The 13,507-nt window shown below is 39.4% G+C and overlaps 1 protein-coding gene across 1 annotated transcript in view; it reads left to right on the top strand.

Moving 5' to 3' along the window:
• Nucleotides 1–13,507, top strand: part of PIWIL4 (piwi like RNA-mediated gene silencing 4) — a 1,045,202-nt gene that overhangs the window by 634,808 nt on the left and 396,887 nt on the right. Inside the window, exon 12 of the mRNA XM_044072628.1 lies at nucleotides 5,856–5,967. Within this exon, the coding sequence (XP_043928563.1) occupies nucleotides 5,856–5,967 (112 nt within the window). The remainder of the gene's footprint in view (nucleotides 1–5,855; nucleotides 5,968–13,507) is intronic.

Raw genomic sequence — 13,507 nt, 5'->3', positions numbered from 1 at the left:
AACCTATGAACCTATAAGACAATACGTGTCACTGTTAGAGGAGTATAGAAGAGGGAACAGATCAACAAAAATACTCAGAAAGATAGCTGTGATAAAAGCAATGCACAATGTTATAACGGATCAGGATCTGTCTTGCACTATTGGAAATAATAAGCTAAAAATATTAGTACAAGCTGAAAAACATAGAAGATAAACAGATAAATATAAAGGAAAAGTACAAAATAAGCAATTTATTAATGACCCCAAAAAGTTTTATAGAGAATTGGGAAACAAGGTAAAAGAAATTGAAAGACCACCCAAAAAAGAAGAAATTGTTACATTTTGGAGAAGTATTTATGAAGATCCTGTGGAACATAACAAAGATGCTAAATGGATAGAAGAAGTAAAAGAAAGTATAAGAAGTTCAAAGGTACAGGTTCATAGGTTCATAGGTGTGTACTAGGCTAATGGCCCTGGAGCCTTTATAAGCCTAGCCCATAGAAGTGCCCTGGCATCGTGCCACCCAATGTTAGTTCCCAGTGCCTCCATCAAGTAGAGCCACTGAAGTGATCCCCAGGGTGAACTTTCTATTTCCCATCATCTCATCAAGATTTCTCTTCAACAGGACCAGTGAGGTGCTCTGCTTGACATGTATGGGAAGTCTATTCCAGAGCATGGGCAGTCTCTGGGTTATGAACCTGTCCCTCTAGCATGTTCTGTTGATTGTGGTAATGAGGTTGAGGTCTCTGGAGCTTGTGGTGCGGAGGGAATGGGATTTCTTTAGATGTAGCATTTCTAACAGAGCTGGGTCAGACATGGCTTTTTAAGTCAAGCAGAGATTGCCTCTTACTAGACGATATGAGACACAGAATAGCTGGAGTTTTTTGAGTCTGTCCATATAGGACATGTGTTTAAGGCCAAGGAGCCTCTTCATGAGGTATTTTTGTGGCATTTCCATCTGTTGCATGTGACTAGTGAGGTACATGCCTAATGAGGGAAGAGTAGAGAGAAATGAAGACCTCTTTCTTCATGGATGCAAAACCCTTGGTAATGAGATGCGCCACATGGAAGGACTTTCTGACCACAGTGGCAATGCTGTGGTCGAAGGAGAGGTTGCTGTCAACCTGTGTCCCCAGATCTCTTATAACACCTTCAGTATTCACTGGGCTCCCATCGATGTGGTAATTAGTGGCAACAGAGTTTTTCCCAAAGGGAATGATGATACATTTTTTGCCATTAAGCTTATGGCCATGGTTTCAACACCAGTCACTGGTCTCGCTAAGGCCTTTCTGTCGGATGTCTGCATCACTTGGGGAGTTAATAATGGCTTCCAGCTTGCAGTCATCTGCGAACTTGTTCAGCCAGAGTCCCCCCATGTTGGCCTGGACTTCTGAAAAATAGATGCCAAACAGGACAGGATCCAGGACCGATCCCTGTGGAACTCCACTCATGACTGGTCGGCAGTCTGACTTGGAGTCTGCTACTGTCACACTGTGAGTTCTGTCTGTGAGCTAATTTGCAACCCACCTAGTGATAGGGGTTGACACCTAGTTTTGTGAGTTTATCAATAATTCCTGAGTTGGGAATGGTATCAAAGGCTTTGACCAGACCGAGGTAGACTGTATGAACTGCCTTGCCCTCATCCACAGCTCTGGTGACTGACTCAAAGAAGTCAACCAGGTTGAGCAGGCATGATCTACCTTTCACAAAACCAAACTGAGTGGAATCCAGAATTTGGAGATTCCATATATCCTTGTTAATTAGGTCCATGATGATGCACTGCATAGCCTTACATATCAGACTCTTCAGGCTAATGGGGTGATAATTCCCAGGGTCTGTAGGATATGAAATGGGATGAAGTAAAGGCTAGAGAGATTAAAACAAAGTTAAAAAAGCTTCTAATTGGAAAACACTAGACCCAGATACAGTTCCTAACTTCTTTATAAAAGTGTTAACATCTCTGCATGAAGATTTAGCCATGAGTAAGAACTATTTATATGCACACCTTGAACAGACACCAACCTGGCTAACAACAGGAAAAAGCATGCTCCTACTTAACAGTGAACCTACAACCTACCATAAAAATTATAGACCAATAACTTGCCTTCTGACGATGTATAAACTATACACCGGAATTGATGCCGATAGAGTTTATAGTCATTAAGAAGAAAACTCAATCATGGCAATAGAACAAAGGGCAATAAAAAGGATCATTTGTTACTAAATAAAGTCATAATGGAGAACTGTAAACATGGGGAAGAATCTCAATATGGCATAGATTGACTACAGAAAAGCATTTGATAGTATCTCACATTCGTGGATAAAAAAGTGTTTAAAAATGTGTAAGATACATCCTACACTGATCATCTACATTACAGTGACCATAAAATAGCAGCAGACCACTTTGCAGTTAAGTCATGATAAAAAGCAGATTATTATTCCAGGGATAAAAATCCAAAGGGGGATATTCCAGGGTGACTCCTGTCACTTTTGTTATTCTGTCTTGCCCTTAATCCATTAAGCTGTCTACTTAACAGATTAGGCCATGGCTATAATTTGGCTCCTAGAAAACAACAAAGTGTAAAGACTTCTCATCTTCTCTTTGATGATGATTTAAATCTGTATAGCTTATCAGATGAGGAACTGAAAGCACAATTGCAACTTGTCAAAACTTTTTCAGATGATATAAGAATGGCATTTGGCCTTGATAAGTGTGCGAAAGCAACATTTAAAGCAGAAAAATTGCAGCACCAAGAAAACATCAGTTTGGGACAAGAATGTGATATAAAAGAATTTGAGCAAGAGGGAGTGTATAAATATTTTGGAATTGATGAAGCATCAACAATAAAACATGAATAAATGCGAATAAAACTTAGTAGGGAATATTTTAGAAGACTTAAATTAATCCTGAAAACAGCGTTGACATCTATGTACAAAATTCAAGCTATAAAATAATTTGCTTTCCCAGTCTTAACTTACAGTTTTGGAGTGATTGACTGGCCCCAAAATGTGTTGAATAGATTAGACAGGAAAACAAGAAGGATGCTTTATGCTAACCAAATGATTTATAAAAATCAGTGCATACCAAGATTATATATTCCCTTTTCCGACGAAGGTATGGGCCTCCTTGAAATTGATTACATGTATAGATCTGCAATCATGGAATCATGGGAGTGCACACATATCTGCTGACCTCACAGAACCCAGATGTCATGAAAGTTTTGAAACATGATGAGAATAAATCTAAGATGACTTCCCTGTTTAGTCTAGCAGAAGCATATCGACGTCAAGCAGGAGTGGAAATCAAACCAGAAGTAGATAAAAATCAGGCGGTAACTGAATGTGCCAAAAAACACAAGAAAGAATATAAGGCAAAGGTCAGATGAGAAGGCAAGAAATGTGGAAAATGTATAAATATAGTCGCAAGCATAGAAAACTTCTGGAGGTTTTGGCTCATGTTGATCAGGATCGAATGCAGGAATGGTTAAGGAGAGGTGAATTCAAACCAAAAGATGAAAGATTAATATTGGTGACCCAAGATAGTGGACTATGCACACATTGGTTTACAAAGGTCATTGAGCATGTGGGAGAAACAGATAAATGTAGGTTTTGTAAAACAGAATTGGAAACAGTCACACACCTTGTTGCTGGTTGTGACATAGTAATGGCAGAAGGACTGTATACTGAAAGGCATAATAATGTGGCAAGATTGTTGCACTGGGGATTGTGTAAACATTATGGTATTAAAGTAGCTGAAAAACACTGGAAACGTGACCCACAAAGCATCATATAAAATAATGAAGTCTACATCACACAAGATCACCCATTACTAAGTTCAAAAGACAGATGCGAGAAAACCAGATATAGTGGTCCATGAGAAGAAGACAAAAGTAGCATTGGTCATTGAACTCGCTACACCCAGTGATCACAGTGCTTTGTGTACAGAGAGACACATCACAAAATATCAGGATTTGCAGGCAGAAACAAGAGCAATGTGGAAGAAAGATGCCCAGACAGTTCCAATAGTGTAGAAGCAAAGGATATTATAAAAAAAAGAATCTACAGTCACATTTAGATATGTTACCAATATATGTAACTCCATATGAATTGCAAAAGGAGTAATTACTGGGCACATTACGAGTGCTGGGAAGAGCACTTCTGGCTGACATCAAAGATTGAGACAATACTAATTTATTGAACTTTAATCGTACTTTGACTTAGGAATGGTGTCCGTTCCTGTCATGGTAATAAAAACCCAAAAGACTTTGAAAAATTAAAAAAAAAATGAGTCAGAGAGTTTTACTGGTGTCTTTTAATAACTGAACTGGCATGCACATTTGTTGACTGTTTTCAGCAAAGAGCAGATAGCTGGCTTTTCATTTCACAGCACCATATCTTGAAGACAGAAAATACTATCATAGGTATGCTAATACCCATCATGAAATATTTGGAGAGGCTTGATGCTCAGCTTATGCTAAATTCTGAAGTGAAAGTCAATTTTTATAGTTTTTGGGATTACCATTTGGGGACACGATTGTGTTAAGTGGATTGGATACACTGATTTGAAGGCTTATAATGCTAAATTATACAGGGAGCGTAGGGTTTTGAGAAGCAAAGACAATAAAACTGGGAGCTTAGCTACTGTGGAAATATTGAACACTTATTTTTTTATGGATTACTATAATCAAAAACAGAAGTTATACCAAGGTAATGACAGAAAGGTGGTGAAGTGGCTGAAGAAACAACAGTTTATTTTCCAAGACAGAAGGTAGGAGTTTAACAGTTTAGTAGCAAAAGTGGAAAAGAGTAGGTAAATATAAATTTCTTAAAAGATAAAACTGAGGAGTATAAAATGAGAAAAGAGATGAGACTGAGAATAGAGGCCTCTTTCGACAGGTTATATGGTGGAAATAAATTTCATTATAGCATAGTTTATACTGTTAAGTATTTAGCATTAAGATGTGATGTAAGACTTGGAAGTAGATATTATACTGAGAGACCATGTTCACATTAAAGCGGGTCATATTAGGGCCACCTGATATTGACAGACTGAGTGGCTAGTAATATGAGTGAGGATCAGTTAAAGCTATTGAATGATAAACAAAAAGAGGAAAACTAGGGAGCAAAGCTATCATTAAGTTTACCTTGACGAGCAAAAGCTAAGGCATCTATTCGGGAGTGCAGACCACTGGCATTGTCAAACATAGAGTAGAATTTTTTGATGAAAATAATACAGTCAAGGGTTAGTGCAAGTATTCAGGAGTTGTTCCTGACAGTAGAAGTGATTGACGTCATTTGAAAAGAGAAGGGGTGTAGCTTGATTGTAAATGACATTAGGAAGGCATTTGATAACATTAATCATAAAGCATTGATTAAGAAAATGTAGAATTCAAGAGGACTGAGGTTTAAGGGAATGCAGGAATTGATAAGTTTATGTAATGGAGTGAATTAAAATTGTTAAAAAGAACACATATATGTATATGACATGAAAATAAATGAAATGTTTATATGTATCTGTGTTGCCTTTTAAAAATGTAATATTTAATAAAGTTATTTAAAAAATCTAAACCAAGCTGAATATTAACACAAGTTACTCAGAAAGTATACTAATTTATTTAGAACGTGATCAATAAACCTCTCACAGTAAGCATTTCTTGTTTCAAGATGATGCATTTTGGCATTTTTAGATGTTTGGGTTTTCTGTTTGTTATGTTCTAGTTTGGGGAATTCTGCTTCCAGCTTATGAACTAGAGTCTTAACAAATGCTTTTTTCACTGTCATAAAATGTATAGTTTTCATCTCTATGTTTTACTGTTAGAAGTACATACATATTACAGGTGGTTAGTTTGAAACTTGGGTATTGTTTTGCTTTACAGGAACAAAGAAGCTTGTCTGGAGCTTGAAAACTGGAAAATGCTTCTTGGGAAGCAGGTTACAGTGACTGGCCGTGTTGTTCCAAGTGAAAAAATTCTTACGTTTGACCAGACTGTGAGTAATTTGCTAAGAAACAGAAATATTACCAGACTGTGAATAAGTTACAAAGGAAGATAAGTAATTCTAAGTTCATTAGCAATGTGTTTACATTTATAAAGCAATTAAGTCAGTATTGTAAGATGAGAAATCCACAGATGTTGCTATAACAAGTATTCTGCAATAATTAAATGGTTGAGGTCGCCATCCTTATAGCATAGCCTTCATAGTATTTGCTAAGCTCTCTAATTTCTGTGCCTGGAGGATTTTTTGCCGATTGTAAATATATACCATATTACCTTTCACCAGTAGAGTAAAAAGGAATTCCAGGCTCCATACTGTCCAGGCCTTTCTTGCAGATTATTCAATTCATATCTTACCCTGAGTAATCAGGAAGTTTCTGTGTTCAAAGTTTTAAAAATATAAGCCTTTGCAGTGTTCCTGAGGTTGTCGAATAGCAACAGTCACAGGAGCTGCCTTTGGGACTTGAATCAGTAGCATGATATCATGGCCTGTTGAAAATATCAGCACTTCAACCTGATTATGAAAGGGGAAAGCTTACTTTCACAGGTTGTTAGCGGTGTTGAGCAGTCACAACAGAAATCAGCTAAAGGGTCTTTTGTGATACCACTAGAAAGAAAGCACACAAATATGGGAAAGAAAAACCTTTAATTAAAAACATGTTTAGTACTTTATCAGCTTTCTAGACTTTCTGGAGCTTGAAAACTGGAAAATGCTTCTTGGGTTACTGTGGCTGGCGTTGTTCTTCCAAGTGAAAAAAATCTTTTGTTTGACCAGATTTTAAATAATTTGCTATAAAAATAAATGTGACCAGAGTGTGAGGCTAGAGGGAAATTCTGAATAAGGTTTTTTGGCTAAGCTTGAAATGATATGCAGAATAATTGCCTAGTACTTGCCTATGAACCTGTATGTAAGCATTATTGGAGACGGTACTGAGCTTGGCGTTGTTGGTGGAATTTCATGTTCTTTTTGTTTTTTGACTGTAGTAATCATATGCCGTGGGCAGCAAATCCTGTTGCTTCTCTGCATTAGGGGATTTTGTTCCTGTTGTTGAGCATTTGTATATCTACTCAGCCATCATAATAATAACATCCCTTCCTCATAGGTGGCGGGGGAGTCGTATTCTCTCTATCTCTCTCTTTTAATAGAGAGACTATCTCGATGAAGAAGGCTTAGTTCTTTTGGCTTAGGTGATGCGATTGAGACTTGTACCTTTCCGTGACAAGCTTTTCTGCATGTTCAGTTTGCTTTTATTAAGAAATCATAGAGCAGCCACAGAATAAGAGAGGTACTGTCTGCTGATGAGGTACAGTCCCCCCCTTACTTTTCAATTAAAACAACCTCCTAAGAGGTGGAGGTCTTTGTACAGAAGACACTATATGGCAGTCTTACATCTATTGATGGCACTCATGAAAGGGAAAAAAAGTTTTGACATGCTGTGTGGCGACACCCTTGACTTTTATTTAGCCAGAACTTTTGCAGGATGGTTCCCCAGGTTTGATGTGGCCTGGTGATACAGTCACCGAAGTCAAGGTCTTACATATGGTTGAGCAAGGCTGTGTCCTAGTTGGTGTCAGAGGAGTTGATGCAAATTCCTATTCTCGCACATAAGGGATGCACCAATAACTGTCAGTTTTCATGCTGTTTTATTGTTCCGTTAATTCAGTAAGCAGATATGGCATTCTGTCTTCTAGATCACGATGCTTCAGCATTTCAAGCCTGTATTACCACAGCTGTTTTGTGTGTGTGTGTGTGTGTGTGTGTGTGTGTGTGTGTGTGTGTGTGTGTGTGTGTTAAGAGCTATGGTGCATTTCTTCTTGTCAGTTTTCTAGAGCTGACAGACACCCTTTTGGTTCTGCAATGTTTGGAGGACCACTTATATGCTTCTTTGCTCTTTAGAGGTGTATTGTAGGTGTGTCAGTGGGAAAAGGACCAAGACAAAAAATATTCTTAATTGTGGTTCACATCCTACGTGAGGTAAATGTCTTTGCATTTTGCCAGAGATTCACTTTATATCACAGAGGGCTTGAACCACTTTACAGACTCCCTAAACTTTAGTCCTAGTGATGTCCGCAGACTGCATCTTCACAGAGCGTAAGTGCATGCAGAAGGCCTTGAAGGATCGACAGACATGCTCCAGAAACTATGTTGCCACCAGAGAAATGTGTTTTTTCCCATTTTCTCCCATGTTCTGTTTTCATCAGCAGGATGCAGGAGAGTGGGTGGCAGTTCTGTTCTGTCAGGACTGGAAAGGAAGTTTCTTTTACCCAATTCCATCATCCATCATTCCTCCTGAACTCCTGCCTACATCTAAGGTACAAAGAGAAAAGCCAAAGTCCATCCCAGTCATTTGCTATTGGTTGTGAAGAGTGTGTTTCCAAGTCCTGTAGTTTTTGACCTTTCAGGTCTCCCCGGGACTATTTAGGACCAGATTATGGATTCTTCTGCTTGCTAGTGAGGTGACCACCTTCATTTGTAGTTGTCCATCTTATTCCACCAATGTTATTACACAAGCTGCACCAGGAAGCCTTTCATTAGATGGCTTTGACTGACCAGCTAGAAGAGTTTATCCTTCTAGGGGGGAGAAGCACTGACATCCCTTTACCCTGCAGCCAGCAGAGTTATAGTCCATTCTGGCCTACCCTAACTATTTACTTGATTTTAATCTCTCTTTATTTCACTCTAAAGGTTCCATGGATTTGGTGCATCTTCACCTTGTTGAGGTCAGAGCTGTGGCTCATCACTGGTTGGTAATCAATTCCTGGAATAACCCTGTTTTGACATCTCTGATGAAGTGTAGCCAATATCATGTGTCTGGCACATAGTTAGGAATAAGTAGGTTTGTGTAGGCCCTTCTGTGGCTATGCAACAAGCTCTGAATTAAAAAAAACTTACCAACTTTAGGGTGTTTCTTTTGTCAAATTGAATTATAATGCAGGGGTCTGTTTCCTTCACCTCTTCCACTTTTTGATCAATGGCATATTGAAGGGGCAGTTTTTCTGCATGCTTCACATATTGCCGAGACTGTATATAGCCTTCCTCAAGACTGTGAAAACTGAATAAATTATTGTTTTGTTTTTTACACCTGAATTGAATTATCATTTAAGACGCAGGCAGACATACATTCATATAAAAGAAAACAAACCAAATTAACATGTTCTAGTTACAGAAATTATGCATCTCATGTATTCTTTTGTATAATGTATCATCAAGCCAGCATTACATAAATTTCTCAATTCCTGCCTTCCCTTAAACCTCACTCCTCCTCCTCCAGAATGGGTTTCTATCACATAGTTGAAGTCTTATAACTTCGAACACGTAATGTTCGAACCGTTATGTTCAAAGTTACAAAACTTCGTCTATGGATGAAAAAAAAAAACTGAAAACAAAATAGACTGTTTTAAGCAGCAATATGCCAACTCCGAGATCACACCCCATTGAACAAAATGGAAACCTCCGCTTATGGAGATTTCCATTCAAACACTCAAACTTTTACAAATTCGAACTTATGGTATTGACCATATGAGGTTTGTAAAAGTTCGTCTATGTGATAGGAGCCCCTCCAAAATATTATTCTGCATGTATTGTTCCCATAATTTCCATTTTTTCTATGTAATTTGCTTTTACTTTTTTTAAAAGATCCCACTTCCGGTTCTTTTATCTCTTTTCCAATATTTACTACTTCAAATACTGTTGGCTTAGACTTTGATTTCCATTTTCTAGTGATTGTTTTTTTTTTTTTTTTTGGTAGCTACCAGAATTAAACTTAACAATGGCTTACTAGGTCTAGGCAATTCAAATCCCTCATCCCAGGTTAAAAAACTAATTTTCTTAGTTACTCATTTGCTCAACCAATATTTCTGAGTATACTGCAGGGAATCTGCTAACTCATTATCCTCCAGAAACACTTTCTCATTTAAATCTGTCTTCCCTATCAAACTGCCAGCATTTGGATTATATCTGATGAAAAATTCTTTGGAGACTTCTTAACGTATAAAAATACTTATGCAAACACTGCCAAGCAAAAATCCTAAATCTTCTAGACTGGATTCCTTATTTGGAAGCCATACATATGTCTTCCCATTGTTTCCTTGTGAAATGAATGAATTATTTTCCTTAGGTTGGCCTGGTCATATTACTGGAGACAAATTTATATGACCCAGATTAGCAATTACACTTCAGATGCAATAACTAATGGATCTCTATTGTATAGGTTCATGGGTTGGTACTAGGCTATTGGCCCTAAGGCCTATGCAAGCCTAGCCATAAAAATTCCCTGGGAATTTTTTCCCACAATATCTAATTCTGTGGGCCCCTGTCTAGCAGGGCGACTGACATGATCCCCGGGGTGAAGTTCTTATCTCCCATCCAATCATCAAGGTTCCTTTTGAAGAGGGCCAATGAAGTGCTCTGCCTGACATGTATGGGCAGTCTATTCCAGAGTATGGGGAGTCTCTGGGTCAGGAACCTATCCCTCCAGCATGTTTTGTTCATTGTGATGATAAAGTTTAGATCCCTGGAGCGTGTGGCTCTGAGGGATTGGGATTTATTTAAGTGGAACATGTCCAACAGCTCAGAGTTTGACATGGCCTTGTATGTTAAGCAGAGATCACCTCTGAGTAGATGATATGCCACAGAGTATAGCTGGAGTTTTTTTAGATGGTCAGCATATGGCATCTGCTTTAGGCCTCTGATTCTTTTAGTGAGGTATTTCTGTGGCCTTTCCAGCTGTTGCAGATGTCTTGTGAGGTACATACCAAATGGGGCATTATACTCTATAATGGGTCTAATGAGGGATGAGTACAGTGGGACAATGACCTCCTTTTTTCTGGATGAAAAGCCCTTAGTGATGAGCTGTGCCACGTAGAAGGATTTCCTGACTGTTGTGGCAATGTGGTTATTAAAAGTGAGACCACTGTCCACTTGTGTCCCTAAGTCTCTCATCACACTTTCGATGTTTAGTGTCCTGCCACCTATGTGGTAGTTCATGGGTACATGTTTTTTTTCCAGAGGGGATGACTATACATTTCTTGGCATTAAGCTTGAGCCCATGGCTCTGGCACCAGGCATCTGTTTCTGTAAGGCCCTTTTGTAGAATATCCACATCATTTGGGGATTCAATAATGGATCCCAGTTTGCAGTCAGCTGCAAACTTTGTTAGCCATAGTCCCTTAGTGTTGGCCTGTACTTCAGAGAAGTAGATGCCAAACAAGAGTGGTCCCAGGACTGAACCCTGAGGTACTCTACTTGTCACTTGTCTGGGGCTGGATTTGGAGTAGGCTACTTTTACAGTCTGGGTTCTGTCAGTAAGCCAGTTTGCAACCCATCGAGTGACGTAGGGATTTATGCCCAGCTTAGTAAGTTTATCTATGATTCCAGAGTGGGGGATGGTGTCGAAGGCCTTGGCGAGGTCCAGATAGGCTGTGTGGACCACCTTACCCTCGTCCACAGCTCTGGAGACTGATTCGAAGACGAAGAAGTCAATCAAATTCAGGAGACAAGATCGGCCCTTCACAAACCCAAACTGGGTGGGGTCCAGTGACTGGAGGTTGCCAATGTCTTTGTTTATAAGTTCCATGATAATGCATTCCATGCCCTTGCAGATCAGGCTTGTCAGACTGATGGGACGGTAGTTCCCGGGATCCAAGGTGGATCCTCCCTTGTGGAGCGGGATAACTGTAGCTGTGTGCCACTCCGTGGGAATGAAGCCTGAAGTGAGGCTATGATTAAGCATGACACTTAGGTGGGGTGCCAGTTCATTTTGTAGTTCATGTAGTACACAGCCTGGGATGTCATCTGGTCCCATGGATGCTGTATTCTTATCTTTGGAGAGTGCTGTTTCTACCTGTGTGGCTGTGATTATTGGAATTTGGCAATCTTTTGGTATTGAGATGGGCCCTTTAGGGGGTGAGAGGGGAGTGACGTTGGCACCAAATCGATCTGCCAGGATATTGGCAATATCCTTGGGATCAGTATATTTAATGCCATTCTGTTGTAGCTCAGAGCAGATCTGAGCATTGCCATTTAGGTTCTTGACATAACTATAGAATGCCTTGCAGTTGTCTTTGGAATCTTTGGCAATTTTATTTTCGTAACTAGCTTTTGAGGATTTTATGAGGGATCTCAGCTTCTTACTGAGGCTGGTGAGGGAGTTTTTTGCATCCTGGGATTTTCCTCTTTTCTGCAACAGTTTCTTCCTTCTGTTGTATAGTTTGTTTATAGCAGGGGACCACCAGATTGGCTTCCTTTTTTTGGAGAAGAGCATCTTGGTTCTATTTGAGATGGTACGATTCATGCACGAGTGGATGCACTCATACAGTGCCTTAGTGTAGGATTCTGCAGTCGAACTTCCAGATCCCGTCTGCGTGGGTATTGTGAAGTTTATCACTTCTGACTTCAGTAGCATGAAGTTGGCTTTGGAGAAGTTTTTTAAGGAGGTTTCCTTACTGGGGGGTGGGGGTGGGATGTGGATGTCAAGGGTGATTTGCTTATGGTCAGACCTGACCAATGAGGGGGTGACCACTGGTGTGGAGCATCTATCTCCCATGTTGGTAATGACCAGGTCTAGGATATTGGAGCCCCTGGTGAGACAGTGGATTAGTTGATCCAGGGCATTGGAATTTATGAATTCCAAGAACCGTTGGGAAAAGGAGTTGGTACCCCAGTAGTTTTCCCAATTAATGGCAGGGTAGTTAAAATCACCTATTATTAGGGTGTTTGGTTGTATCTTAATGTTTTCCAGTATGTTTAGGAAGGTGTAGTGAGAATCTTGGGGTATGGTGGGGGATCTGTAGCAAGGTACAATTTGGATTGCAGTCTTACATAGTGTTAGTTGCACCTGGAGAATTTCAGATGCATTGTGTTGGGCAACTAGCCTGGAGGTGTGAATATCCTTGGTGAATATGGACACTCCTCCACCTTTAGTGTTTCGGTCTTGGTTTTGTGGCTGAAAAGTGTGGTAAGAATTGTAGCCTGGTATTGCAGGGGTGCTCTCTGGAGCCTTGAACCAGGTCTCAGTCACTGCACAGATATCTATGTTCTCCATTTTTAGGAGTGCCTCGAGAGAGTGCATTTTGAGGTTTAGACTTCTAGCATTGAGTAGCATTACCTTCAGATTTTGCATGCTTGTATCTGTTACGGTGGTGGTTTTATCCTTTGAACCTTGCCTAAAAAAGGCACTATACGGATCTGGATTTATTTTGCTAGTTGCAGTCCATATGTTTCATTCTTATCTTAAGTGTCTGAGTCATTAGCCCCAAAGAGATTGTTGCAGCTTTGAGGGGGTATAAAAACTGGGAAATCACAGTGCTATTTAATGCAAAGAAAATTCGACAGATAATCTTTAAGTAAGAATAATGACACAGACGATTCTGTTACCATGGATTACATGATGTGCTCTGAGTAGAATTACCATTATGTTTGTCACGTTTATTGATGGAGCTCATATTAACAGCTTTACTACAATTACTCGTCTCGCCAAACTACTTAAAATAATATTTTATCTTCTATCCAAAAGCATCATTGTAGTTGTTTCATT

The sequence above is a fragment of the Protopterus annectens genome, chromosome 5.part0, assembly GCF_019279795.1.
Source record: "Protopterus annectens isolate FY-2018-M chromosome 5.part0, PAN1.0, whole genome shotgun sequence".
NCBI lineage: Eukaryota > Metazoa > Chordata > Ceratodontiformes > Protopteridae > Protopterus > Protopterus annectens.
The sequence above is the reverse complement of the archived record's forward strand: the minus strand, read 5'-3'. Positions and strand labels throughout refer to the sequence as shown.